General features: G+C 40.0%; 2 protein-coding genes and 1 long non-coding RNA gene across 3 annotated transcripts; 2 read left to right on the top strand and 1 right to left on the bottom strand.

Moving 5' to 3' along the window:
• The first annotated feature begins 4,627 nt into the window (after positions 1–4,627).
• On the top strand, positions 4,628–5,556 carry LOC124284294. The gene is made up of 3 exons (XR_006900520.1): positions 4,628–4,741; positions 4,923–5,039; positions 5,539–5,556. It is a non-coding gene; the product is annotated as an uncharacterized LOC124284294 (long non-coding RNA).
• Positions 5,557–9,253: 3,697 nt separating this feature from the next.
• LOC124284288 lies at positions 9,254–13,829 on the top strand. Its single transcript, XM_046720359.1, has 2 exons — positions 9,254–9,592; positions 13,686–13,829. The coding sequence occupies exons 1-2, from the start codon at positions 9,254–9,256 to the stop codon at positions 13,827–13,829; spliced, it is 483 nt and encodes a 160-aa protein (XP_046576315.1).
• Positions 13,830–22,806: 8,977 nt separating this feature from the next.
• Positions 22,807–26,424, bottom strand: LOC124284287 (glycine N-acyltransferase-like protein 3). The gene is made up of 5 exons (XM_046720358.1): positions 26,326–26,424; positions 26,019–26,135; positions 25,633–25,735; positions 24,929–25,046; positions 22,807–23,149 (listed from the first exon to the last, which is right to left on the bottom strand). The coding sequence occupies exons 1-5, from the start codon at positions 26,398–26,400 to the stop codon at positions 22,807–22,809; spliced, it is 756 nt and encodes a 251-aa protein (XP_046576314.1). The 5' UTR covers positions 26,401–26,424.
• Positions 26,425–26,770: the final 346 nt, after the last annotated feature.

Genomic DNA, 26,770 nt, shown 5'->3' with positions numbered 1-26,770 from the left:
CCCGGAGTAGATGGTAAATTGTATGCTTTGCAACTGAAAAACAGCATTTACAAACGCGTTGAAGTCCCCTCCAATGGTGGTACTAGCAACCTAAGTGATATAGTAGATACCTCAAGAGCGGTTGTCAACACTCGGTACACCCTAGTCCGCACCGGTGATGATAAATGGATGATATACCCATCGTTCGGGGGCAAACTGTTCGACTTAACCGATGTTGAGAGCACTACCGTCGCCCGAAATAAGCCATATACACTCGTCTTCACCGATGATGACAAGTGGGTGTTGTTACCCGATAAAGCCGACTGGTTTCTCAATATTAGGCTCGGCTCCCCCCTATGTGTTCACGGATAACAAAGACAACCACCTAAACAAAGTCGTGAACAACAGAACCCTGCTCGTGGCTTACGTCCCGACTCAGAGACGTAGCGTAGTCATCAGCCCACTCGCCAGTATGGCAGCCCACATGCTATCGAGTAAAGCGGGCATGCAAAACGTGGTATTGCAGTTGGTGTCTGAATTCGAAGGTGTGGTCAATATCCTGGAGAGTCTACCAGCGAACTCAACACTGGTCATCCAAGTCTACCTAGGGGAACCTTCGCAGGATGATGTTGAAATCGTGAAGGGGGTCAAACTCCGGTGGGGGAAACAACAACAGTATCACGTTTGCAACATTTACATGCGGGTGGGTGTCGACTCCAAAACCAGTCTGCAGGGTGTCACCGTGATCGTGGAAGACACTATATCACTAATCAAGATCTTCCTACCCGACAACATACACTTCATGGGGGTGAAGTGCACCCCTGAACTATTATCAGAAAACCAGTTGGAAATTATATCGTAATAGTATTATAGCAATGTCTTGGCTTCACCCCAACACTACGATTAACGACCTAGGTGATACGGAGGGATTCGATCAACCTGGTGAGGAAGGCACCTTATACATCCTGCACTTCAAAGACAACGTATATGTTATCAGATGTTAAAGAGCCTGAATGGTTACTCAACTTAACCCTCACCGCACCTTATATCACCTTGAGACAAGATGGTACTATCTCCGAGATTAAGAACAACGGCATAATTATAGGAGCGTTCGTTCCGGACCCCAGCGGCTTAGTTCTGCCAGGAGGAGCGTTCGTTCCGGACGACTCTGTATATATCGCACCAATACCAAACCACTCGGGCAACATGTTAACTTCCAGGGAGAAGGTGAAGACAGAGATCAAATTACTTGATCACCAAGAGGTCTTTAGAAATGTCGCGGAAAACTTCACATTCATCATAGACGTCTATCTCGGAGATACCCCGATTCCTGGGCATCTTAACATTATAGATGATATGGTGATACAGTGGGAAGACAGGTGTAATAACCAACGTTGCCGTATTATTAAGGTATCGGGAAACGACCCTGTACCAAGTCTTGAGGGGGTTCGTCTCTTTAATGGGAGTAGAGCTAAGACCCCGCTTTTTTACACGTACGCTAATCTAAGTATTATCGGCTTTAAGTACATTAATCGAAGGTTAAATAAAACCCAATTAAAATATATTATAGGGTTGAGCTATATCCCTGAACTAGTACCAGAACACTAGTTGGAAACTAGATCATAATAGCATACCCGGATACCCAATTAAAAAATATTTTATCAGATATATTATAGGCACACAGAATGGGGCTATACCCAGTCGTAGAGGAAGTAGCGAAGACCCTGGAAACCGTAGACGGGTTCCGTTTGAGGCAGTTATGTGATGTGAAACGCCAACTAGAACAAGACCGCGACACGCGTAAAGCACTGTGTAAGAAGTACCATAGAGCTTTCAATATCAAGGACGGGTCTGACACTGCCCTTATGGCAACCAGCATGGGACTGGGAGCGGCAGGTGTTGGGTTGTTAGCTACCATCGTGGCTGCCCCCCGTAGTGCTAGGCATTGAAATAACAACTGGGGTGGCAGGGGTGTTAGGGTTGGTGCTTAAGTTTGCATCACGCAGACTGCATCGTAAGGCATTGAAACACGATGAGATCAGAGTTCTGGCTGAAGCAAAGCTGAACACAGTAAGTGAGCGTATTTCCACGGCACTCACTGACAGTAAGATCTCAGAGGAGGAGTTTCGTTCAATCCTCTCTGAACTCACAAAATATAACAAAATGAAACAAGAGATTCGATCCAAGTCTCGTAAGTCTGCTATCAGTGAGGATGAGAAAAAAAAGTACATAGAACAAGGGGTGAAAAAAGCCCAGCAAGCCTTTATTACAAACACCAAAGAGATCATAGGCGATTCACATTAAACTGTTTCATTGAGGTAAACATGGCATAGCGGCACAATAGTGTCATAGCGGCACGTTAGACGCAGCCCAGTATTGGATGATGCAATCCCAGGATAGACCCGTTAAACCAACATACTTCAACCATATCCCCGGTAGCTCAGTTGGTTAAATGGTGCGGCTAGGAGTTGTAACATTGGGCGTTCGTATCCCGCTATCGTCCCAAACTTTTTTATAGTAGGGGTAATGGTAGCAAGAGCTAAGGGTCCGACCAAAGCCTTACTTGTGAAATAAGGCTTTGCAGAGGCTTTGGTTGGAACTGGTCCAAAACCCCCATTGTATATACTACTGATTGTTTTGGAACTCATTGGAATGTTCAAGAAGCTGTCGACCATCGGATTGTGCATGTCTGTTGAATGGTATGAAGTGATGAACAGCATGCAAGTTGGTAGACTGCTCCAAAATGGCAAATTGTAATGACAACCATGATGATGACGACAATGATCATGATGATAGTCAGTAACCACCCACAGCAATCAGCAAAGAATCCTTAAAATTAATGTGTAAGCCTTATTACATTGTAAAGCTCATGACTCATGAAGTAATTCAATATCTTCATATCAACATCTCTTTCAATATCATTTGTTGAGATTTTGTGAATATTTGGTATTTAGAGCAAGGTATTTCGTAGGAGTTAGTGAAGGAGTATGCTTTACATCGCTTTTAGCAGGGCGGGGAACACCAGAAATGGGCTTCACACATTGTACCCATATGGGGAATTGAGCGAACACTTTAACCTCTAGGCTGTATTTGGAAGGAAGCACAATCAATTTAAAAACATGAACATTTAAACCTTAAGACAGAACCATAATGTTTGAATGTACTGAATCTGTAATCTACAGAAATAAATTCTGTATGTCCAAGAAAGTTAATCTTATGTATATTTTTTTTAAACAGTTTTTCAAATATAAATATATGCAATGATGTACAAATCCTTGCAGTTAGATATAAAAATATGTGAAATTCAATACTGAACATATTTTACTCTAACATAACCTTCTTCAAGCTTTCAGTTTGAACTGGGTCATTGTTTTCAGGCGGTGAACGGCTGTCATTTAGTGAAAAATGGGACCTGCGTCATAAACCTGATTAAAAGTACATTAAATTAAAATTTGAATATTAAATGGAAACAAATCTATACTTAGAGACATAGGCTTTCTAATTTGTCTAGTTCTCCTATTAGTGATCATTATTTTCCCCCGAAAATAACAAAATATCTGCATTTTTTGGGGAAAATCCTATTTTGTCATACATATTTCCCAATTTGTAAAAACTAATCATGCTGAACCCCCACAAATTACACATCAAATTGTGGGAAATTGAATACTGAACATATTTCACCAATATTTCTATGTCTAATGCTTATAGTTTTAGCTGTAGCATTGTTTTTGTAGACAGATGGTCCGGTTCAAGATAATGGCAGCCATCTTTAAAGATGGCCGCCAAAAACCTATTTAGCAGGGATGGGAGGTGTCCATCACGTGATTTCATAAAGTACATGCCTTAAACTATATGAAAATCATATTGACTGTTTTGGCCTCAATTTGGTAGTGAAATCTCATCTGGCGCATGGACAACTAAGGAACATCAGACAGATTAGCAGGTACATGGACACACCATCAGTAAAATGCCTAACCAATAATTTGTGACATCACGTCTAGACTACTGCAACAGTCTACTCTATACAATACAGCAGTACATGGACAAGTTACAGCGTGTTCAAAACACAGCTGCCAGGCTCATAACACGCACACATATGTATGTGCACATAACACCAGTCCTGAAGGACTTACACTTGCTCCCTGTAAAAGACAGAGTTCTTGTGTTTGTTTTCAAGTCCATTAATGGGATTGCTCCATTCTATCTCCAGGAACTAGTCAACCTTCACAAGCCTGGAAGGTCACTCAGATCAGCTAGTCCGCAAAGCTTAGATGTTCCACCTGTCCGAACCACAACATACAGGAACAGAACATTTAGCAGAGCGGGTGCTGTACTCCGGAATGGATTACCTGAAAATATCAGAAAATCGGAAAATATCAACAGTTTTCCGATTTTGTCTCAAAATCATCCTCTTCAAACGAGCTTTCGACTAAGCGCACATGAACAGGACTCTGGATATGTAGCGCTACACAAATGTCTAATTTGATTGATTTGACACCAGACATGTATTATATGAAATAAATCCATTGTCACCGATCACCGTAAAATAACAATGTCCTATAAACTCTGAGTGTGAGCCAATGTACAGAGAGATATGAGGGCAGCAAGCACATATGTAAATAAGGAAGGATGCCTCACATGCGCGTTACAAAGAGAGACCCAGTCACTCAAGATCATGTCAACCAAAATGGCGATTAAACTCGTTGAAGCTCAGCTGGAACAAATGCTGGAGGTACTCAAGACATCTCACAGGTGGATTAAGGTGACGTTGATGTATTAACTCACCTGGTGATAGCCCTTTGCATGATCTGCCGTCAGTATCTAGTCCTAATAACTGTGACAGATACCGGCTTGTAACATAAACAAGCCTTCGTCAAATAGGTCGATACCGAGGGAGAGTATGGTTTATACAGAGAAGATGACTTGTCCCGTTCTCGTTTCAGATTGTGGGAGAAGTGGAAGCCGCACTGGAACACCGTATAACAGATTACGAATTCGTTGTGGACAGATGGCCGGATTGCAGGGCGATGGTTGTTCGTGCGAAGGATAATGACATTCAGGTATTTCACGGTTTTGTCAGTGTAAACATAAAAGGTTTAACAAGGTTAAACAAATTTCTATCCTACACTGCCTCTATTCCTAGGTACCTTTGCATGACAGTTTAGCTAAATTAAATAACTTGATAATTAAATACCTTCCATACACCTCTAAATTGTTACATTGTCAATTCACAATTTGCTCCCAAGTGCTGATTCTGGGAAGGGTTACATTTTTTACAATACAACCGACACTTCCCAATAAATTCAAATAATTCAACTGTGACAAAGATGCTGATGTAGCAATTCAGAAAGGAGCGGTGGGTAGCCTAGTGGTTAAGGCATCCGCTCGTAACGCTGATGGCCCAGGTTCGATTCCCCACATGGGCACAATGTGTGAAGGCCATTTCTGGTGTCCCCCGCCGTGATATTGCTGGAATATTGCTAACAGCGGCGTAAGCCTAAACTCACTCTCACTCACTTCAATTCGGGTAAATGGTTTATAACATATGGCTGTCAACAGCTGAAGTATCTAGAGCCGATTGTGAACCTGTACGCTACTGACGACGAAGCACTGAGAGGCCTTCTACACAACCTGGATTGGTCCAAGGGGAAACAATTTGAATGTAAGGCATATGAATATATCGTGTTACATTTCTCTTCACTGGGGGTATTGGAACCGTAATATGTTCATTATATTTCATATATTATTATGTTTGTTTGTTTGTTGTTGTTTAATGAGCACTCAGCACTATTCCACCTATATACGGCGGTCTGTAAATACTCGAGTCTGGACCAGACTACACAGCGATCAACAGCATGAGCATGGATCTATGCAACTGGGATACGATGACATGTGTCTACTTAAAGACTCAACAAAGTCAGCGAGCATGACCACCTGATCCCGTTAGTCGCCTCTTACGACAGACATGGATTGCTAAATACTAATTATAACCCAGACCATCAGCGGTCCATTATATTCAACGGACGTACTTATCCTGACGCGTTTCTGAGCTGGATCAATATCTGATCCCTGTAAGATACATTTGTCATATACTCTTAAAACAAGTAGGGGAACCTGAACTCTCAATTCGGATAGGAAGTATAAGCGTTAACAAAATGTTCAAAGACAGACATCTAATGAACGCACCACCATTTCTCTTTATCACCACCCCTAAACACAACGAATAGGCAGCACGTGCACAACGCAGTAGTCCCATACACGTACACGGGGTTTCATTCTTGATTTGACGGTTTTCAAGAAAGTCGATAAATCACTGGAGACCATTAATTTTGACAATCAGCCAGCATCACTCAGGTGTTAGTGTTTGTTTCTAGCCGGGTTTTGTTTTTGGTTACTTTAAAAATGAAAATCGTACACATGCAAATTTTATGTCATACACCAGTCATCTTTCAAGAGCGATTACTGCACAAACAACCTTAGTTATAAGGAAGTGCAAGTGGTGATGCACTCTCAAAACATTCATTATTATCATATCAACTTTGATTGACAGAAATATATATCTCAAATGTTTAAATCGTAAATTAAATATGAAGTTCCCCTACTTTTATTCAGAGTATATTTATAGGAGATGTCCGATAACACGGGCTTATTATAGGAGATGAAGGTCTGCCCTGATAAACTTAAAAACGTATTCAATTTGTAAACATGATACAGTTTATGAATGAATAGAATAGAATAGAATAGAATAGAATAGAATAGAATAGAATAGAATAGAATAGAATAGAATAGAATAGAATAGTTTTCAGAGTTCGGTATAATGGGATTGTGTATCATTTTTCTTTATGTATACTCAGGGGAAGATATTTTTTTATTGACATAGAATTGTTCCTTTGGTATACTTGTGAATGGATGTTTGGATTTGTACAAGGGAAACAGTGTCTTAAAACAGTGGAAGAAACGTGAGCGGAGAAGACGTCCCTTCACCGACGAGTACGTTTCCTTCTTCACCGAGCTGACGACAGGAGGATTGTCTAGGCGCACATGTGAACGTTACATCAGCCCATGTACATATATGTACATGTATATACATATGGTTCTGAAATTTGGGGTTTTCATCCCTCACCAAATATACAAAATATTCATGACAAGTTTTGTTAGCAAGTACTTCACCTCTCTGTTACTACCCCGAATATCATTGCACGTGGTGAAATAGGTCGCTATTCTTTGAAGGTTAATACTATAAACTTGTGAAATACTGGACTAGGTCAATAAGTCAAGATAAGTATATTATTTTGTAAAAAGTATATAAATATCAGTATCGTTTAGCTGAAAAGAATCTTGATTCTCTTCAGCTATGGTTTTGGAAATGTTTGGGTTGATCAACAAACTAGAAATGTAAACAATTTCCTTATACAATTTCAACAGAGGTGTATTGCTATTGATCTTCAAAGGTGGGCCTCAGATCTTGAAAATATACTAAACTATATTTTGTCAGACAGTTAAAAATGACTGTCAGAAGAATATTGTAAATGTGATGGTATATTGTATTACCCTTTGTAGATTGCGCTGTTCAAATCATATGTTAATGATTGAATATGGAAGCCGTTTAAATCTTGCACGAAACGAACGTCTTTGTCCCTTGTGAGTTATTCCTAATCCGAATAGAATTTTTCCCTTAAATGTCCGTTGTATCAAGATCTGAGAGCATCTCTCATACCACGTTTTTATTATGTATATTCCTCTGAAAACAACTTAGCCCTACTGTTTACTTCTCAAAATAATATTGATATAAACAACCTTGCTAAATACATATTTTTAACTACGAAATACGTACGAAATATTTTACATCATGCTGATCTTGTGTTCACATCTCTGTATACAATTATACCTCTGTGTCCATTCCGTCACTTTTATGGCGCTTTTATTGCGCTTCATGTTATATTTTAAACCTTCTGATATGTATGGTGAAAAACCACACATATCTAAATGAGGCCATGTGTTCTCGAAGGGGGTCGTTTTGGAGGTGTGGGCGTCATGCTTTTGGGTGGGATAACAGTTCCAGCAAGAACGCCAATGATCTTGATTGGGGGGAAAACTTGCTTGACTGGGATACCTTTTTGGGCACAGAACCTCCATGGAGTAACTTTTCAACACAATAACGCCAGACTACACGCTGTTTGACTTGTACAGCCTTATCCTATTCAGAATAATGTTAATGTGCTACCTTGGACCGCAAGATCATCTGATTTGTCACCCACTAGGGTGAAATGTAGCAATGTGTACGACGGATATAAGTGGATATGGATCCTTGGATATGGAATGATCTTCCCGAGGACTTTCGCCGACGTTTAGTGGCCTCAATGATGCGAGGATGCAATGCCTGCATCAATGCAACAGGTGGACACACTCGCTACTGACCATGTGAACCTGCTTGTGACGCTCCCCTCTCACCTCTTATGTTGTGGCTCAGTTACATATTCCATGAAATAACAATTTCATTCGCGAGAATCTTGAGGCATGGTGAAATGGCGTTTAATATTGCTATCTAGATTATTGCATTTTTTACAGTCACGTGCATACAACAGGCCTCATATATGAAACCTGCTTTCACTTTATCAGGTGTGGACCGACGTCTAGTGCCAGTTCTGTCAGAAGTGATTCAACTCTACCGGGTACCCACCTCTCACCACACTGACCTTACGTTCCTGAGGGTCACGCAACATACACTGAAGCTCAGGTATATTTATACCAAAGATCACTTGAGCTTGGTAGGCGTAGCCTCTTAAAACATATTGTTGACAATTCTGATCTATTAATACTAACCGTGACAGGGTAAATGGTAAATCTGTCTTCATAATGATGCTTCAGAGATACAACTGTCAGCATTAAAATTCAAAAGGTCTTTAAATTTAAATAGTAAACTAAGTTTTATAGCGAACGCACTTATAACGAAATGATATTGCGAACTGTTTTATTGCTACCTGCCACTTGCTGCATATTTTAATCGAAGTGCTTAGAACAAACTATGGTTATAACGAACTAAAGATGTGGTCCCTTTGAATTCGTTATAACCGCAGTTTACTATATGTAGATACGTCAAACGCCGTTTTGTTCATCTTTGATGTGTCGAACTGTTCTCTCGAAGTAAAAGCTTGGTCCCTGCATGTCCTTTTTTATCGGTTATGTCGATAGGTTCTAGACAATTCGGATAACTCGAAGTTTGCGAATATATGATAATCATTGTTGTCAAAGGCCCATTCCTGAGGGCTGTACCATGTCCAGCCTAGCAACAGACCAAGTTACTCGGGTGAATTCCAAGTGGGTACTACGCAGTGGGGACGTGTCCGAAGCCTACATCAAGCACTTAATAACCACACTTCCTTCCACGTGTCTGTACAACCGGGAGGGGGCGCTGCTAGGATACGCCCTCACCTATCACTACGGGTGTCTGGGGGTGCTGTACGTGCTGGAAGAACACCGAGGCAATGGGTACGGAAAGGTTGCCATGTCCCAGCTCGCTCTAAAACATCTGCAGAAAAAGAAAGAGGTGTTTGTCATGATACAATGTGTCAATGTAGCGTCTATCAAGATGCACGAAGCCATTGGGTTTGAGGTTATTCCAGATACGTCATTTGATTGGATATTTTGTGATGACTAAAGTGCATATCAAGGATCTGTCAGTCTGTTACTCAAACAATACAGAATGCACGTATGTGCATCTGTGATTGGAGAGAGTCAAATAAAGACATACTGAATTCAAAACGGCTTTTCTCTTTGTTGATAAAGAATATCGATTATCCGACGAAACACATTTCAAAATAGCGGTGGAAATTGTATGAATGGATCAGTGACAATCAGCAGGGTGACACCAGGTGTTAGCGGGAAGGGTTGTCATGCCCTGTCCTGTCGATATAATGGTATAGCCTGTTTCGGTAAACATGATATCGATGAATCACTGACTGACTGACTGACTGACTGAGTTTGGTTTTACGCCGCTTTTAGCAATATTCCAGCAACATCACGGCGGGGGACACCAGAATGGGCTTCACACATTGTACCCATGTGGGGATTCGAACCCGGGTCTTCGGCGTGACGAGCCAACGCTTTAACCACTAGGCTACCCCACCGCCCCTCGATGAATCACAATCTAACACCAAATCGGTTCATGATCAAACATTCATTTAGAATGTCTCCATAACGCTTGTCTCCAAAACAAAACAAATTACTTAACAAACTATCATCATTTTGTTTTGATTTTCCGTGTGAAGTTAGACCGCCTCCGTGGTGTAGTGGTTAGAGCGTCCGCCCGGGGAGCGGAAGGTCGCGGGTTCGATCCCCGACTGCGTCATACCAAAAGACGTTAAAATATGGTACTTGTTGGTCCCTGCCTGGCGCTCGGCAATAATGGGTACAACAAGGACTTGTCGGCTCGGAGTCTGAGTGGGGAATTTATGCTTCACTGCGGCATAAAACCAGCTTCAGTCTGGGCTAGTACAAGCAGCCACACATACACATACACACGCAAGCACGTCGTCATATAAGCGAAATATTCTCAAGCACGACATTAAACCAAAGTTTACCTCACCTCACCGTGTGAAGTATCACAAGGGTAAGGTAACAGTAAACTGTTGCAGGAACAGCCTCAAGGGCGGGAAGCACGTGCTACGTAGGATGTCAACATTTAGGGGTTGTATCCAAAGTCTTCCGGACTGGATTCTGAGGAAATTCCTGATTCACTTTCACTGCTCTTAGATTGTACACTTACGATGACTGGTTGAATGGTGGCATAATCTAAACCACTTTTTATCTAGAACTGATTCTCTATTTCATTTTCAACTTTCTGTACATGGTTTTGCCAGATTGCTGGTGTTATTTTAGTTGGAACGTGGTACTGTTGCGAACCACATCAGATATTATGATACCCTAGATATATTCTGTTTGATTGAGATGGCGAGGCGATAAACATAACGCTTCATGAACATGACTACCAGTTGTCCGACTTCCACTTTTGTGGAAGCCGCGGTGGCTGAGCGGGTTAGGCGGCTTACTTTGTGTGCTGGCGATTAGGTGCCTGACTCTGAGGGTGTGGGTTCGAATCCCGGATGGGACTCAACCCAACAAAAGTACTAGAATTTGTACTTTACTAAGAAAGTGCAATCCCAAATATACTGAACATCATTGAAAACGCACCACCTGTATTAGTTTGGATATCCAAGAGCATAAATGAGCAATCGGTGTAAATTTTACATTCTTTTGTAGTCCAATGATTGGTAAAGAAAAGAAACAAGAACCAATCCAGCAGAACAGTGAAGTTTTAATTCAGCTGACAAAAAGAAAGATGGAGTCAAATTGGAAAGTCAGTAACGTGTATGACCACCGTTAGCAGCAACACAAGCTGTGCAAGGTCTCCTCATTGAACAGATAAGTCTCTGAATAATGTTTTGAGGCAATGCATTCCACTCTTGTTCCCCAAGGTTGTTGATCTGTGGGCGACGTGAGAGGCGTTGGCCGATGTAATCCCACAAGTGTTCAATGGGAGACAAATCTGGTGACAATGCAGGCCATGGAAGTAGAGGAATGTTGTTGTTTGCCAGAAACTGTGTTGCAACACGTGCAGTGTGCGCTCGAGCATTGTCCTGCTGGAATGTGTGCAGATTTTGATGTTGGTTAAAGAAGGGATCGACGTTGTTCTGAAGAATGGTGTCACGCTAGTAAAGGGCATTCACTCTGCCACGACAAACAACCAGAGCAGTTTTGTGATGATAACTGAAATCTCCCCACACCATAATGCTTCCTCCACCCCACCGATCCGTTTGCACAACACAGTCCTGATGGTAACGTTCTCCCCGTCGACGCCATACCCGTAGACGCCCGTCAGCATTTCGCAAGTGAAAACGTAACTCGTCGGAGAACACAACACCATGCCAACGTCGTAACAACCACAAACGATGCTGTTCAGCCAATCGTCGGCGTTCACGGCTATGTCTATCAGTCAGGATGGGTCCAACATAAAGGTGTCGACACCTGCAACATGCCCAACGCCCGTTCTCGTTCCTCTGGTGACAATCTTGGCATTGCAAACTTTACTTGCGGAGGTACAGCTAAAATGAGAACGTTTTTTTTTCCGACGGTCATTTATACCCCTAATCAGCATGTTTTACGCATGCAATTTGTGCTTTTCGTGTGTGTTGTGCATGACTTTTGTTGTTGTCATGTGATGTTCAGTATATATCATATGTTACATTTGACCACTTTCTAACTGGCCTTGTGTAATCACTGCTGTTGGATGTTGGATCTTTTGCATCTGGATCCTGCACACTATGATGTGGAGCGTTGTCCATAACAACTAAACTTTTCTGAGGATGTGCTGGTACCAGTTGTTTTTTCACCCACCCAGAAAACTTCCCCATTCATTTCAGTGTGGATATCTCTGTTGTCTGGATTTCGCCTTGAACACGAGTGAACAATCAGGCAGAAACCCCACACTTTTACAACCTGCGTTTAACACAATGTGTCGCTCACCCTTGCCCAAAAGCAGTTTCCTGTTACATGGTTCTGTAGAGGAGCTATCTACCCATTGTTTGCTTGCAGTGTGGCCGACGTTCACCCATGTTTCGTCCAAAAAACACTGGTTCGAATCCTTCTTGACATTTTTGTCTGATAGTGCGCAAGTATGTGTTGCGTAATCGCACGATGTCAGCTCTTTCACAAAGCACCCGCCTGTTTTCCCCACTTACCTCTTTGTAACGAAACCCAAATTCATGCAAAAGTTTCTGTAACTGATATTTACATATAGTCAACGAATGTTCTGTATCCATGTGTTTTTGCAAAATGCATAAGGAAAGGAAATCAATATATTTTTGCCATAAAGCCTTCTAATAGCATTTTTTACTAACTCTTTCTGAAAACAGTCAAGTGTGTCAACTTTCAAAAGTGGAGTTTTTGATACAACCCCCTCAGTTGTGCCTGACTCGGTTGTCTCAATAAAGTTTTCAATTGTCTTTCAGACAACCCAACTGCACATGCAGTGCGTTGAACAAATTTACATAGGGCATGTTTAAGGCGACCCTTTTCACTTTCGCCTTTAAAAAAGATAATAAACTACTTGATGTCAAAGGTGAATTTCATTGTTCATGCACCGTGTCAATAACTCGATTGGCTATGCTTGATGAAACGTCACAGTTACACGTGTTTCCCGCCCTTGAGGATGTTCCTACAACAGTTTACTGTTACCTTACCCTCGTAAAACTTTACACGGAAATTCTAAACAAAATGATGATAGCTTGTAAAGTAACTTTTTTATTTGGGAGACAAACTTTATGAAACTTTTTTCAGGAGCTGGTCTGATGTTTTCATTACATTCTGCGTTGAAAGGATTGTTTGATCATGAACCGATTTGGAGTTAGATTGTGATTCATCGGTTTCATTTTGACCCAGAGAGACTGTAAGTACGTATCTAACTGTGGAATATATTGAACACATGTACATATATACTTTTATTTCTCCAAGGGAGAGTTTGGTACATAATACGTACTATGACGTTTAAGTATTTACACAATAAACATTGGCATAAAAGCATGCATTACGTGAGGATTGTAATTTAAGAGCGTTGGTTTGAGATTTTTATAAGTGGGTAAAGATATTTTATCACAGTCTTTGCAAAAAGTTCGCATGTCTGTTGGTCTGATGTGATTGGTGGTGTGCAGGGCAGCAGGCAGGTGACAACGTCCACATCCTGGTTCTCATGGAGCCTGACACTAAGCTCAATGGGCCCTATACAGCTGATGTTTCTGGTTGTTGCACATTTGTCCAAAGAAGAGCAGCTTCTTCTCATCAATGTGCGACTCTAGCGATGACCATCCTAGAAATGCACTGCATATATCCGTTCTTGTGTGTCGTGGTAACCCTTGGACCAGCTTCAGAGCGAACCCCTAAGCCCTTTCTAAAGCAAAGATTTCTGGGCGTGAGATGCTATTCCCAAGTTCACATCCAAATAGAGCTTTCGGGAGGCATACTGAGCGTAGGAGTTTTGATGATGTCAAAGGGTTTAGGCCTTTTGCATGACAGCCTGATTTGGTGAGCACCATGATGGATGACTTTAACTTGGAACAGCTGTCTAATGTTCTTTCCCAGGAGTTGAATTGGGCGTCAAGAATATTTCCAACATTTTTAATCTCTGTAGCCGGGGGCACAACATCATGGTAGAGCTTTATCTCTGGTTTACTTTTGTTTTTCTTTCCAAACTGCAGGAACTGTTGGGGAGAAGGTAAACCTCCACAGGGAGCTGTATTCCTGGCAGTTGTCGACCATATGCTGCAGGTTGGACTTGATTGGGCTCAGGAGGGCAATATCGTCCGCTTGTGTGGGTCTACGACGTGTAGATCCATAACCATAGCCCCTTTCTTACTCTGGTCTAGGCGCCGACGCAGTGCGTGTATATAGAGCAAGTAGACTTTGGGAGACATCACACTTCCTTGCCACACCCCTCTGTGAAGTTGGAACCAGTATGATCTCTCATTGTTGGTAGCTACACAGCTTGTCATGGATTTGTACATGTTGTCAGTGACTATCCATAATGCACTGTGTATGCCAAGCTTGTGAAGTTTGTATAGCAGCCTTGGGGCTGTCGAGGAAGCATGTTTACAACATCGGATATGTCTAGATAGTGGTGGTTTCCTGGACAACAAAGCTCGTGTGACAAGATGAAAGGCCTTTCTGGAATCCACCAAGGGGTGACAAACGGCTGGTGGAACAGTACCAGCACACATTCAGGTGCAGCTCAGCACAGCCAGGTGAGATGACCCCAGCCAATCAGGCGCTGTTTTATCAGCCCCTGGTTCGAGGCGTGATAATAGCACAATATTACATGATATGATGATTTTTCCGTGATCGATCAAAAAAACGTCAGATTTCAGATCCTGTTGTGTACAGAAGTTTCAGGACCATGTGTCTTATTGATGTTTTGTGCACTCATCCCAATTTCGTCTTATTTAATCATTTGTCGTTCTCATTTGAACCCAAACGGACTCTATCTGGGTAATTACACTGGACTTGAGTTTCATGTTCAAATGAATCTTTGAAGCGAGTTGCTTTCGATGCTGGAAATTTCCTCCTGGAGTCACAATTAACTTTAAAACTTATATATTTTTTTTTAAAAAGCGTTATATTTGAGTTTCTTGCTAAAATATCGTTTCAGCAATTGTGTAACATTATTTGACGTGGCAAACGTTAATGAGACAGATATTCGATCAGTGACCATCGACACTTTGGGGTAACTAATTAATGCCTAATAACTAATGCTTCTTAGATTTATGTAGCATTTTAAATATACATATTGTGAATGGCAGATGTGGTAAAGAATTTAAATTAGGGGATTTTACATTTATAGGTACAAATGGCACAAGCGTCATAGACTATGTCTTAGCTTCTGCACATTTATTTGACAAAGTGCTAGATTTTGCTATACCCACTAAAGCAGAGTCCTCTCACCTCCCGTTAACCTTAGATTTACGTGCGCATCACCCACCAGTACAGCCAAAGACTATGAGTGGTAAATATAAATCTGATCAAGAAGCATACAAATTTGTTTGGAATAGCAAGATGTTGTTGCAATTCAGAAATAATCTACTATCGGATGATATACAAGACTTATTTGATAAATCTGTTGATGTAGCATTCACTGATATAAGTCAATGTGTAGATTATGTCGTAGAAGCATTGTGTCTAGCTGCTTTTGATATGAAAAGACGGATACGCCCCTTTTCAGAAAAACATAATACTAATATCTGGTATGATGAAGAATGGAATCATTTAAAAAAAGAACGGTGTAAATGTCTTAACTCCTTCCGAAAAGATAAAACCTTGCAATCCCTGGAGAGATATCACAAAGCTAGAAACAGATATAATACAACCTGCAAGGAAAAGAGAAAGGCATTTATGGAACAGAAAAGAAAAAACCTAGAAAATAATATAAATGATGCCAAAAAATTCTGGTATGAACTTGAACCACTAAATCCTAAGAAAAGCCAAAAGAATAACATTGAAATCGACGAATGGTTTAATTACTTTCAGTCATTATTCTCTACCTCTGATAACAACCCAGATCCAAATAGACAAGACTATGTGAACGATACTGAGTCTTCTCATATTACAGGTGTAGCCACCGACATATTGGATGCCCCAATAAGTAGAGATGAAATACTTAACAGTATACAGCATCTAAAGTGTCATAAGTCACCAGGAGTAGACAACATCCTCCCGGAATTTTTCAAACATTCATCTGATCTTTTACTTCCATATCTTGAGCTTATTTTCAATATTATCCTCGACACTGGGAACTTTCCTGAATCTTGGTCAGGTGGCATTCTTGTTCCAGTCTATAAACAGGGTGACCCTAAAGATACCAATAACTACCGTGGAATAACTCTACTTAGTATATTTGGCAAGTTATTTACTTACATTATCAACAAAAGATTAGTTAAATGGACTGACGTCATGGATCAGATATACGAGGGTCAAGCGGGCTCCAGGGAGGGATATACAACAACAGATAATATCTTTATACTGTATAGCCTAATACAAAGATACATAAGCTCAAAAGGTGGAAAGTTCTACGCTCTATTGGTTGATTTTGCAAAGGCTTTCGATTCTGTGCAGCGGGATAAACTATGGAGACTGCTACAATCGCACGGTCTTAGTAGTAAAATGAATAAGTGTTGAAGAGTATATACGAAACTGTTAAAGTGTGTGTAAGGAATCAGCATGAATTATCTGAACCTTTCATTAGTGAACTAGGTGTTAGACAAGGCTGTATTTTAAGCCCTTTCCTTTTTACGTTTTTCATTAATGAATTAGCAATACAAATATGTGACACATGTACGAATGGGATTCAACTACACCCAGATACAATACAACTATTTCTGCTACTCTTTGCCGATGATATTCTACTATTCTCTAGTACTGTTAGCGGTTTACAGAAACAAATAGATGAATTAGACAAATTTTCTGACCAATATAAATTGTGTGTAAACAGAGACAAAACCAAAATTATCGTCTTTAAGAAAGGTGGAAAGCTCACTAAATTAGAAAAATAGTATTATAAAGGGCAACTACTCAAAACTACCAGTGTTTATAAGTATCTTGATGTATATGTGTGTAATAGTCTTTCCTGGTCCAAACACACAAAACAAGCGTAGGCACAAGCCTTGAAAATCTTAATCGGTGTTTGTAAAAAATATGAGATCGTTGGGTGAAATGTCCTTTAACACATTCTTTAAAATATTCGATATGAAGATAAGTCCAATACTTCTATATGGTTCTGAAATATGGGGATTACAACAATATGACAGTATTGAAAGAGTTCATTTATATGCATGCAAAAAGTTTCTTGGTGTAAAACCGAACACATGTAATAGGATGGTTTACGGAGTATTAGGTAGATTCCCCTTGTTTATATACTCTTCCATTAAAGCCATAAAGTATTGGGTAAGATTATTGCATATGCCATGCCATAGGTTTCCGAACAAATGTTACGATATGATGAAATTGTATGACGAAAATGGGAAAAGAAATTGGGTGGGTGACATTAGGGAGTTGTTGTACAAAACTGGTTATAGTTATGTGTGGTGTGTTCACAATGTTCAGTTGCATACCAATTTTATCATATCATTTACACAAAGAATGAAAGATATCTATTTCCAGTCTTGGTCGGAATCACTACTTCTATCCACAAAATGTTTATACTATAATCAGTGGAAATCGGACATACGTTTTGAAGACTATTTAGCAAAAATCGGCGTAAAGAAGTTCCGTATAGCTCTCTCTCTCGTTTTCGTTGCTCTTCCCATGAATTATTTATTGAAACTGGCAGGTATGCAGGTATACAAAGAGAAAACAGAATATGTCAGTTATGTAACATGAGTACTGTTGAGGATGAACTACATTTCCTTCTAATCTGTCCTGTTTATACGACTCTACGAACAAAATACCTAAAGCCATACTATTATGAGCATCCAAGTGTAAGAACATTAATTTCGCTATTAACAGATACTACCACATCAATATTACAGAATCTGGCAATGTACATCTATTTCGCTATGAGATTAAGAAAAAGTATTGTTGCAGAAAGAATTTAAAAATGACTTCTATCTACTCATGTAAATTCTAAATGTACTACAGGCCTGTGGCCTTTTTAAGTACTGAAATAAAGATTGATTGAATTGCCCGTGTACATAATACAATAAACTACGACCATAACGAAATAAAAGGGGTCAATATTTAAATTCTTTAAAACCGCAGTTCTTCACCAACACTGCCACACTCGGACATCTTAGGTCGAGTCATGTGTCAAGTATGTGCACTACGTGGTCCGGTGGTTAAAGCATTCGCTTGTCACGCTGAAGACCCGGGTTCGGTTTTACACATGGGCACAATGTTTAAAGCCCATTTCTGGCGTCTCCTGTCGTGATGTTGGAATATTGTTAAAAGTGGCGTAAAACCATACTCACTCACTATTTTAAATCTGTACCCCAACACAGGCACGCGCGCTCACGTGCGTGCTCACGCACACACACAACCATGCGTCCATAGCATCTGACTTAGGTCTGGAAAGCACTGAATTCGTCGTTGTTGCTCAGGGCTAGACGCTTCCTATGACATGAACGTAACCCAATACTAGTATGTCATAACAGTGTGCACCAGCTTTGTGTCATTCGGCTAGTGGTTTGTTGTCGGCAGCTATATGCAATGTATATTAAATGTTTGTTCTGTACATAGTTATATATGGATAAGATAATATGGTTATTCCAATAATGTGTTAATGAAGTTGCATTCAAATACGTAACTGAACCATATTATGGTTGAGATAAGTTGCATCTGGATATTAATTACTGATTTAACAGAACAGAAAACACACATGTTTCAGATGGTGAAACTATCATCGTTTCTAATGATTTTGCAAAATAGACCCCAAAGCCTTTGTCTAATGTTGAACACAGACATATACGTGACATAGAACACTTGCACAAGTCTCTAAGGTAATAATTAATAGTTTAAATGATAATTTCTAAAAAATGTAAATAACAAAATGGCGTCCTCAGTGTACTGTCCGCATATTTAGAAAGCCTCGAAGCAATGTAGCTTTTGTATTTATTACTCACCGGTTGAAGATATCACTGTTTAATAAATCTACAATGTTATTACACATTGTGTAATAACATCACGTGATGCCGGACTATGACGTCATAATGGTTTAACAGTTATGACGTCACAATGCTAATACCTCTGCCACAATGGTATTAATTAGACCTTGCTTGACTCGCGGAAAGCTGAGAGTCATCACACTGTAGCCAGTTTCTGTCAGTTTAAGTTGGAGAGTAATAAACAGAATACTAAACTCGCTTCCGTGAAATACCATTTACATAAAACTCGCTTTCGCTCGTTTGATACCAAATCATTAACTCGTTTAATAAATATGGTATTACACAGAAGGTCGGTTAGTATCCTCTATATATCACAATCGAAGTTGCCCACATACAATCGTTGGGCAACCCTGTGATTGAAGCTTCCACACAACAGGCTGAGAATCCCGTATCTGGGATTAAAAATATGATACTCATTAAATTGCTCCCCGTCTGTTTTGGTGCAACTCAGGGATCGATCGTAGATCAATGCGCTTGATGTCAGTCAGAGTCCAATTGCGGCGTTAAACAATAAATAAACAATTTGTGTACCATGCAGCTGATCATGAGTGGTCTGCTGCTAGAAACAGTAAACCTATCTAGGCCCTACTACTCTCATTATGCAAGTTCTACAAAGCATGAAACGAATTAGTTCATGTCTTCCGTTTCTCATGTACATATGTTCAATATATTCCACAGTATAATACGGTCTAAACAATTATACCGACAGGACAGGGCATCTTTACCCATTTTGCTAACACCCTGGGTCATCGATGATTCTACCATGACATTTAAGTATGTTCGTTTTTGATTGGCTGTTACTAAAAAATTAGAAGTGAAAAATGTTCAATAACCACTTCTGAGAGCCGGTTCACTGCGCGTAGGAATATTTTGCACTCATTAACCCTTACAAAGGTAAACAAACGGTTGTACCCCATAACCCCTACATGCCATTACCCCTACACCCCAGTACCCCTGCAATTAGTTAAAACAAAAGACGGCATTTACCTGGCTGGCATAATGGACTGACCCAAGGAGAGATTAGTGCACAGAGTATACAGATGAGATCAAGGGAGGGGTAAGTGCATAGAGCATACAGATGAGATCAAGGGAGGGGTTAGTGCATAGAGTATACAGATGAGATCAAGGGAGGGGTTAGTGCATAGAGTATACAGATGAGATCAAGGGAGGGGTTAGTGCATAGAGTATACAGATGAGATCAAGGGAGGGGTTAGTGCATAGAGTATACAGATGAGATCAAGGGAGGGATTAATCTGTTGTTTAGTGTCTTGTGTCAAGGAAATTTGGGATTAGCTAAATGTTGTTTTAGTTTCATGATGAAAGATAAACCTCTAGTGAGTAGAACAATTTTACAAATTGGATAGTATGTAGGTTGTTAAATGTTGAAATTATGTTGTTTTATTGCCAGGATGAAAGATACACAGTAATATTGAGACCCCAGTCTTAGGACCCCTAATGTTCATAATATATATTAATGATATTGTAGATGATATTGCTAGTAATATTAGACGACACGTCTCTATACGTTATAATTGATGATCCTGACATAGCTGCAGACTGTTTAAATAAGGACTTATTAGGAATTTCAAATTGGGCCAAAGAATGGAAGGTTTCATTCAATCCTAACAAAACAAATTCAATACAGTTCAGTAGAAAACTAAATAGAAGCATTAAACCTGATCTTACAATGAACGGTGTGATAATCTAGACGTAGATAATCATAATCATCCAGGCTTGACCCTTCAAAATAACTTTTACTGGGATATCCACATAAACTCTATGAAAAGAAAGTTAGCCCACTGATTAAATGTTCAAGAAGTTTAAAATATCGATTATAAGTTTAGAAATTATCTACAAATCTTTCATCTTACCGACGACATATGCCAGATCATTTTTACCTGATACGATAAAACTATGGAATTCCTTAAGTTCTGAAATTCAAAATATTGATACTTTATCCCGATTCAAAAACTCGATATTAAGACAATATAACAAAACTATTATTTTTGATCTAAACTGATTTGATTTGAATGCTGATAGGTTTAGACATCATCGACAGCCCCTCGTGCCCATGTGGACATCCAGTCGAAAATGCTGTGCATTATTTCTTTACATGCAAAAAATACACGGAATTAAGACAAAAATCATATTTCTATTTAAAGGGGTTTAGTATCAACACTGTACTATGGGTATCAACACTGTACTATGTACATTGAATGTTAACAATTAATTGTTAATGTTCATCAATTAATCATGATGACAAATTATTGTTAATCCTTATTAAAATCTTGATGATGACAAATGATATCAACCTTCAATAAAATCATTCTCTCTATCTTTTAGTGAATGAATGAATTGTTTATTAACGTGTCACGCATAAAATTACAAGGTATACAGACAATAAATATACAAAGATAAAATAGATTATGCAGGGCCTCAATAGGCCGAAGAGACACGGTATAAAACTGTAAAATATAACTTATTTCAATATTTCAATTAGTTGTGTGTTGTTATGTCTCTTAAGTGGATTAGTCCATTGTATGGAATAGGTAACAGGCAGGGGATTAACAGTGCAACAGACCGTAAACTATGTTGTTATAAGCTGTAGGGGTAGTGGCATGTAGGGGTAATGGGGGGTTACCAAACAAACATGTCGTCTGAAACTGTTACGTTTGACCTCAGCGATTTCTTTGATATGGAGGAAAATATTGACCCAACCTGGTATGAAAGTCGAATCACACAATCACTGCATCTTCGTCTTTGATGTCTGGTCTTTTCAAAATTGACAACAGTCAGGTTGTCATAAATAACTACTTTCGGAACTAAGCAAAGCACTGACACGCATCCAGAACAGCACGTTCATTGGCACGCGCCAATGACGTCAGAACGAAGGTCAAACCAGACGAATCTATTTTTGAAGTTAGAGGGGTGTTCCTTATTACATAACTCATTCCATTAAAGTTGTCCATAACATAAGAAGTAGAATGCCAGTACAGATGTTGCAACTTGCAATGTATTTGAAGAAAACGTCGTTGTGGAAATAATTAAAACATTTGACACTATGTAAATTGTTTCTTTTTCCTGTTTCACCCCGAGTATGGGCGAAACCATTTAGAAGGCTCTATCCGCAGTAGTGTCAAAACACTACGCAAGGGTAATGAGTGCATATTTAAAACGCGTTTTATTCATGGTGCATATGTCATGGTAGAATGGAGATAATCCTATTGTGTTTACCTATTGTGTTTGTGCTAAATGTTTCATTTAAAACCTCAGGCTAACGCGTTCGGTTTTAAATGACATTTAGCAGCGTTCAACCAACTATAATCACTTCCAAAATGTAAACACAATAGGATTATCTCCTAATTTTCACTGATCCATTCATACAATTTCCGTTGCCATTTTGAAATGTGTTCCTTCGTAAAATCGAGCTTGTATTTTTTTGTAATTACAAAGAGAGAAGCCGTTTTGAATTTAGTATGACTTTATTTGACTATGTCCAATCACAGATGCACATACGTGCAGTCTGTAATGTTTGAGAAACAGACTGACAGATCCTTGATATGCATTTTAGTCATCACAAAATATCCAATCAAATGACGCATCTGGAATTATCTCAAACCCAATGGCCTCATGCATCTTGATAGACGCTACATTGACACGTTGTATCATGACAAACACCTCTTTCTTTTTGCAGATGTTTTAGAGCGAGCTGGGACATGGCCACCTTTCCGTACCCATTGCCTCGGTGTTCTTCCAGCACGTACAGCACCCCCAGACACCCGTAGTGATAGGTGAGGGCGTATCCTAGCAGCGCCCCCTCCCGGTTGTACAGACACGTGGAAGGAAGTGTGGTTATTAAGTGCTTGATGTAGGCTTCGGACACGTCTCCATTGCGTAGTACCCACCTGGAATTCACCTGACTAGCTTGATCTGCCGTTAGGCTGGACATGGTACAGCCCTCAGGAATGGGCCTTTAGGAAAAATGATTTTCATATATTTGCAAACTTCGAGTTATCCGTCCATCTAAATAATTATTGTAAACCACGGTAATAACGTACTCAAAGGGACCACTTCTTTAGTTCGTTATAACCACAGTTCGTTGTTCGTACTTTGATTAAAATATCCAGCAAGTGGCATGTAGCAGTGACGCCGTTCGTAATATCTGTCATTTCGGTACAAGCGTGTTCGTTATAAAACGGTTATGGCCCGGGAAAGCGAAATCTGGACCAAACCTCCTCAATTTAGGTGTCGCGGGATCGGTCTAGCTACAGTGAACACTGAATTTAGCGTTTAGCGTTCCCGGGACTCTCAATGCACAGGAAAAACAAAGAAACGTGAGTCGTCGTCTGATACCGTAGTCATGGTAGAAATTTAATAAATAAATAAATACGTTTAACATTAGCAAGCCATGGTGAAGCTTTACATATTATTTTCTAGCATTTGTGATAAAACATTGTGAATTATAACTGACATTTTATTTTGATGTACATTAGTAGCAAGTTAAACCAAACTGAAATTATTCACTTTTTAATATATACAGAGAAAGGAATTCGTCCAGTCTCTCCGTAGAGCATTTAGGATGGTGTACTCTTGCGTAGTTTCGGGACAGAATTCATGAATAAATAACCTGTGAACATTTTCTAAAATGTCTATATTTGAATCTTCCCACACCTCGCAACCATATAACATGATAGGTAGGATCATGCAGTCAAAACATCTACACAAACAATCGATAGGAATAAGGAGATTTCTAGCCTTTGAGGGGATAATAAACGCTACTTCTAATGTTTGGTCGTGGAGTGCCAGAAAGGTTGAGTTGAGTTGGGCTTTACGTCACATCGGCATTATTCCAGCCATATAGTGACGAAATCAAGTCTGCATTCATGAACATTTTAAATGAGTTTTATAGTAAAACATATTTATTCATGACATTGTTATTTAAAAACAGGAAATGTCATAGCACTAAATTCAAAAGCACGCATTTCGTTATTCACATTACATAGTTACAATTTATGATACAGATCACCTTCCCTCAGGTAGTTCACAATGAGATGACCGCTCACGCGGGAAAACAGATATCGGTGGCACATGAGTATAACAAAGGAGTACATAGAAAATGTACAACAAGATGACTAAATGACACGTCAATTAAAGTGTTTACAAACAATCTTAATGAACTTGGATACATTTTGAGAGGATATTTTCCTTGAAAAAAAGTTGACGGAACTTTGACAAATTCGGCCAGGAACATTAAGATTCTTTTAACAATGATCATAATTCATTACATGAATTAATAAAGCTATAATTAAGTAGGGTCACGTACGTGCTGAAACTTGCAACAACTGAAACTGTATCTCAGTTAGCGGCTCACAGAACGAGTTTTGGGGTCGCGCGCTAATCTGAAGTACGGTAATCCGATGTTTTCATAGCAATTCGCTTTCGCGGCACTTCTAGCACAACTTTGGTTTTCGCTTTACCGGGAATAGGGAATATTGAAATTTCGCTTTCCCGGGCCGACACCTATAGAACGAAGTTTACTATAGATCTAAATTTAAAGACGTTATAATTTAATGTTGACAATTTTATCTCTGAAACTTCATTATGAAGACAGATTCACCATTTAGCATATCACGATTTGTAATGAAGACTGTGATATATCAGGATTGTCAACAATATGTTTTAAGTTGTTTTTTAATAAAGTAGCAAAAGTGTTTGTACGTTTGTCTAGATGATCTTTGGTATAAATGTACCTGAGTTTCAGTGTATCGTGCGTGACCCTCATTAACGTACAGTCAGTGTGGAGAAATGTGGGTACCCGGTAGAGTTGAATCACTTCTGACAGAACTGGCACTAGACGTCGTTCCACACCTGATAAGAGAAAGCAGGTTTCATGTGAGAGGCCGGATGTATGAGTGAGTGAGTTTGATTTTATGCCGCTTTTAGCAATATTCCAGCAATATCACGGCGGGGGACACCAGAAATGGGCTTCACACATTTTGCCCATGTGGAGAATCGAACCCGGGTCTTCGGCGTGACGAGCGAACGCTTTAACCACTAGGCTACCCCACCGCCCCCCGGATGTATGAACGTCACTGTGAAGTGCAATGATCTTGATCGCGATGTTCACCTTGCTTTAAGATTTCCTGTCCCCGGCTGCGTTGAGGGTTGTTTGTTGGTTGGTTAATGCTTATTCAGCAATATTCCAGATATATGGCGGCGGTCTGTAAATAATCTAGTTTGGACCAAGCATTGGCAAGCAATCCAGTGATCAACAGCATGAGAATCGATGTACGCAATTGGCATACGATGACGTGTGTCAACCAAGTCAGCGAGCCTGACCACCTGATCCCGTTAGTCGCCTCTTACGGGTTGCTGGAGACCAACTCTGACCCGGATCTTCACGGGTCGCAATGAAGTGAAATGTAACGACAAACGATATGGCTATATGCCTTACATTCAAATCGTATCCCCTTGGACCAGTCCAGGTTGTGTAGAAGGCCTCTCAGTGCTTCGTCGTCAGTAGCGTACAGGTTCACAAGCGGCTCTAGATACTTCAGCTGTTGACAGTCATATGTTACAAACCATTTACCCCTCAATGGAAATATCAGAACCTTTGTCACAGCTAATGACACAGCTAGAGGAAGTCGTGTAATTGTGAAATGACAAAAATAACAATTTACAGGTGTAGGGAAATTATTCAATTGTAAATTTATTTCATATAGCTAAACTGTCATGCACAGGTATCTAGGAATAAAGGCGGTGTAGGATAGAAATTACACATAGTTTAACCATGTTATAAGTTATACATGTTATGGTTACGCTGACAAAACCGTGAAATACCTGCAAGTCATTATCCTTCGCACGAACAACCATCGCCCTGCAATCCGGCCATCTGTCCACAACGAATTCGTAATCTGTTATACGGTGTTCCAGTGCGGCTTCCACTTCTCCCATAATCTGAAACGAGAACGGGACAAAAGACTCAAGACATCTTCTCTGTATAAACCATACTCTCCCTCGGCATCGACGTCTTTGACGAAGACTTGTTCATGTTACAATCCGGTATCTTTCACAGTTATTAGGACTTGATACTGACAACAGATCATGCAAAGCGCTATAGCCGGGTGAGCTAATACATCAACGTCACCTTAATCCACCTGTGAGATGTCTTGAGTACCTCCAGCATTTGTGTCAGCTGAGTTTCAACGAGTTTAACCGCCATTTTAGTTGAAGTGATCTTGAGTGACTTGGTCTCTCTTCGTAACGCGCATGTGAGGTATCCTTCCTTATTTATATATGTGCATACTGTTGTCCTCATTTCTCCCTGTTCATTGGCTCACACTCAGCGTTTATGGGACATTATTTGTTTACGGAGATCGGTGACAATGGAGATGCAGATATATGCAGAGAAAATTGATAAAACCCAAAAAGGAGCTCAGAACAGAATGTCAGCCTTGAGTTGAGGCAATATATATTTGCCAAATTACTCTAGACTTGAGTTGGCCTCCTTTTCGAATTTATTTTCCAGTGTCTGGAGGAAAACTACCTTTTACCTAGTGCATTTGAAAGAAAACGTCGGTACATTTCACCGA

This window comes from Haliotis rubra, unplaced genomic scaffold (genome assembly GCF_003918875.1).
Source record: "Haliotis rubra isolate DU_JTF1 unplaced genomic scaffold, ASM391887v1 Scf333, whole genome shotgun sequence".
Classification (NCBI taxonomy): domain Eukaryota; kingdom Metazoa; phylum Mollusca; class Gastropoda; order Lepetellida; family Haliotidae; genus Haliotis; species Haliotis rubra.
Note: the sequence above shows the minus strand (reverse complement) of the source record. Positions and strands in the feature narration are given on the sequence as shown.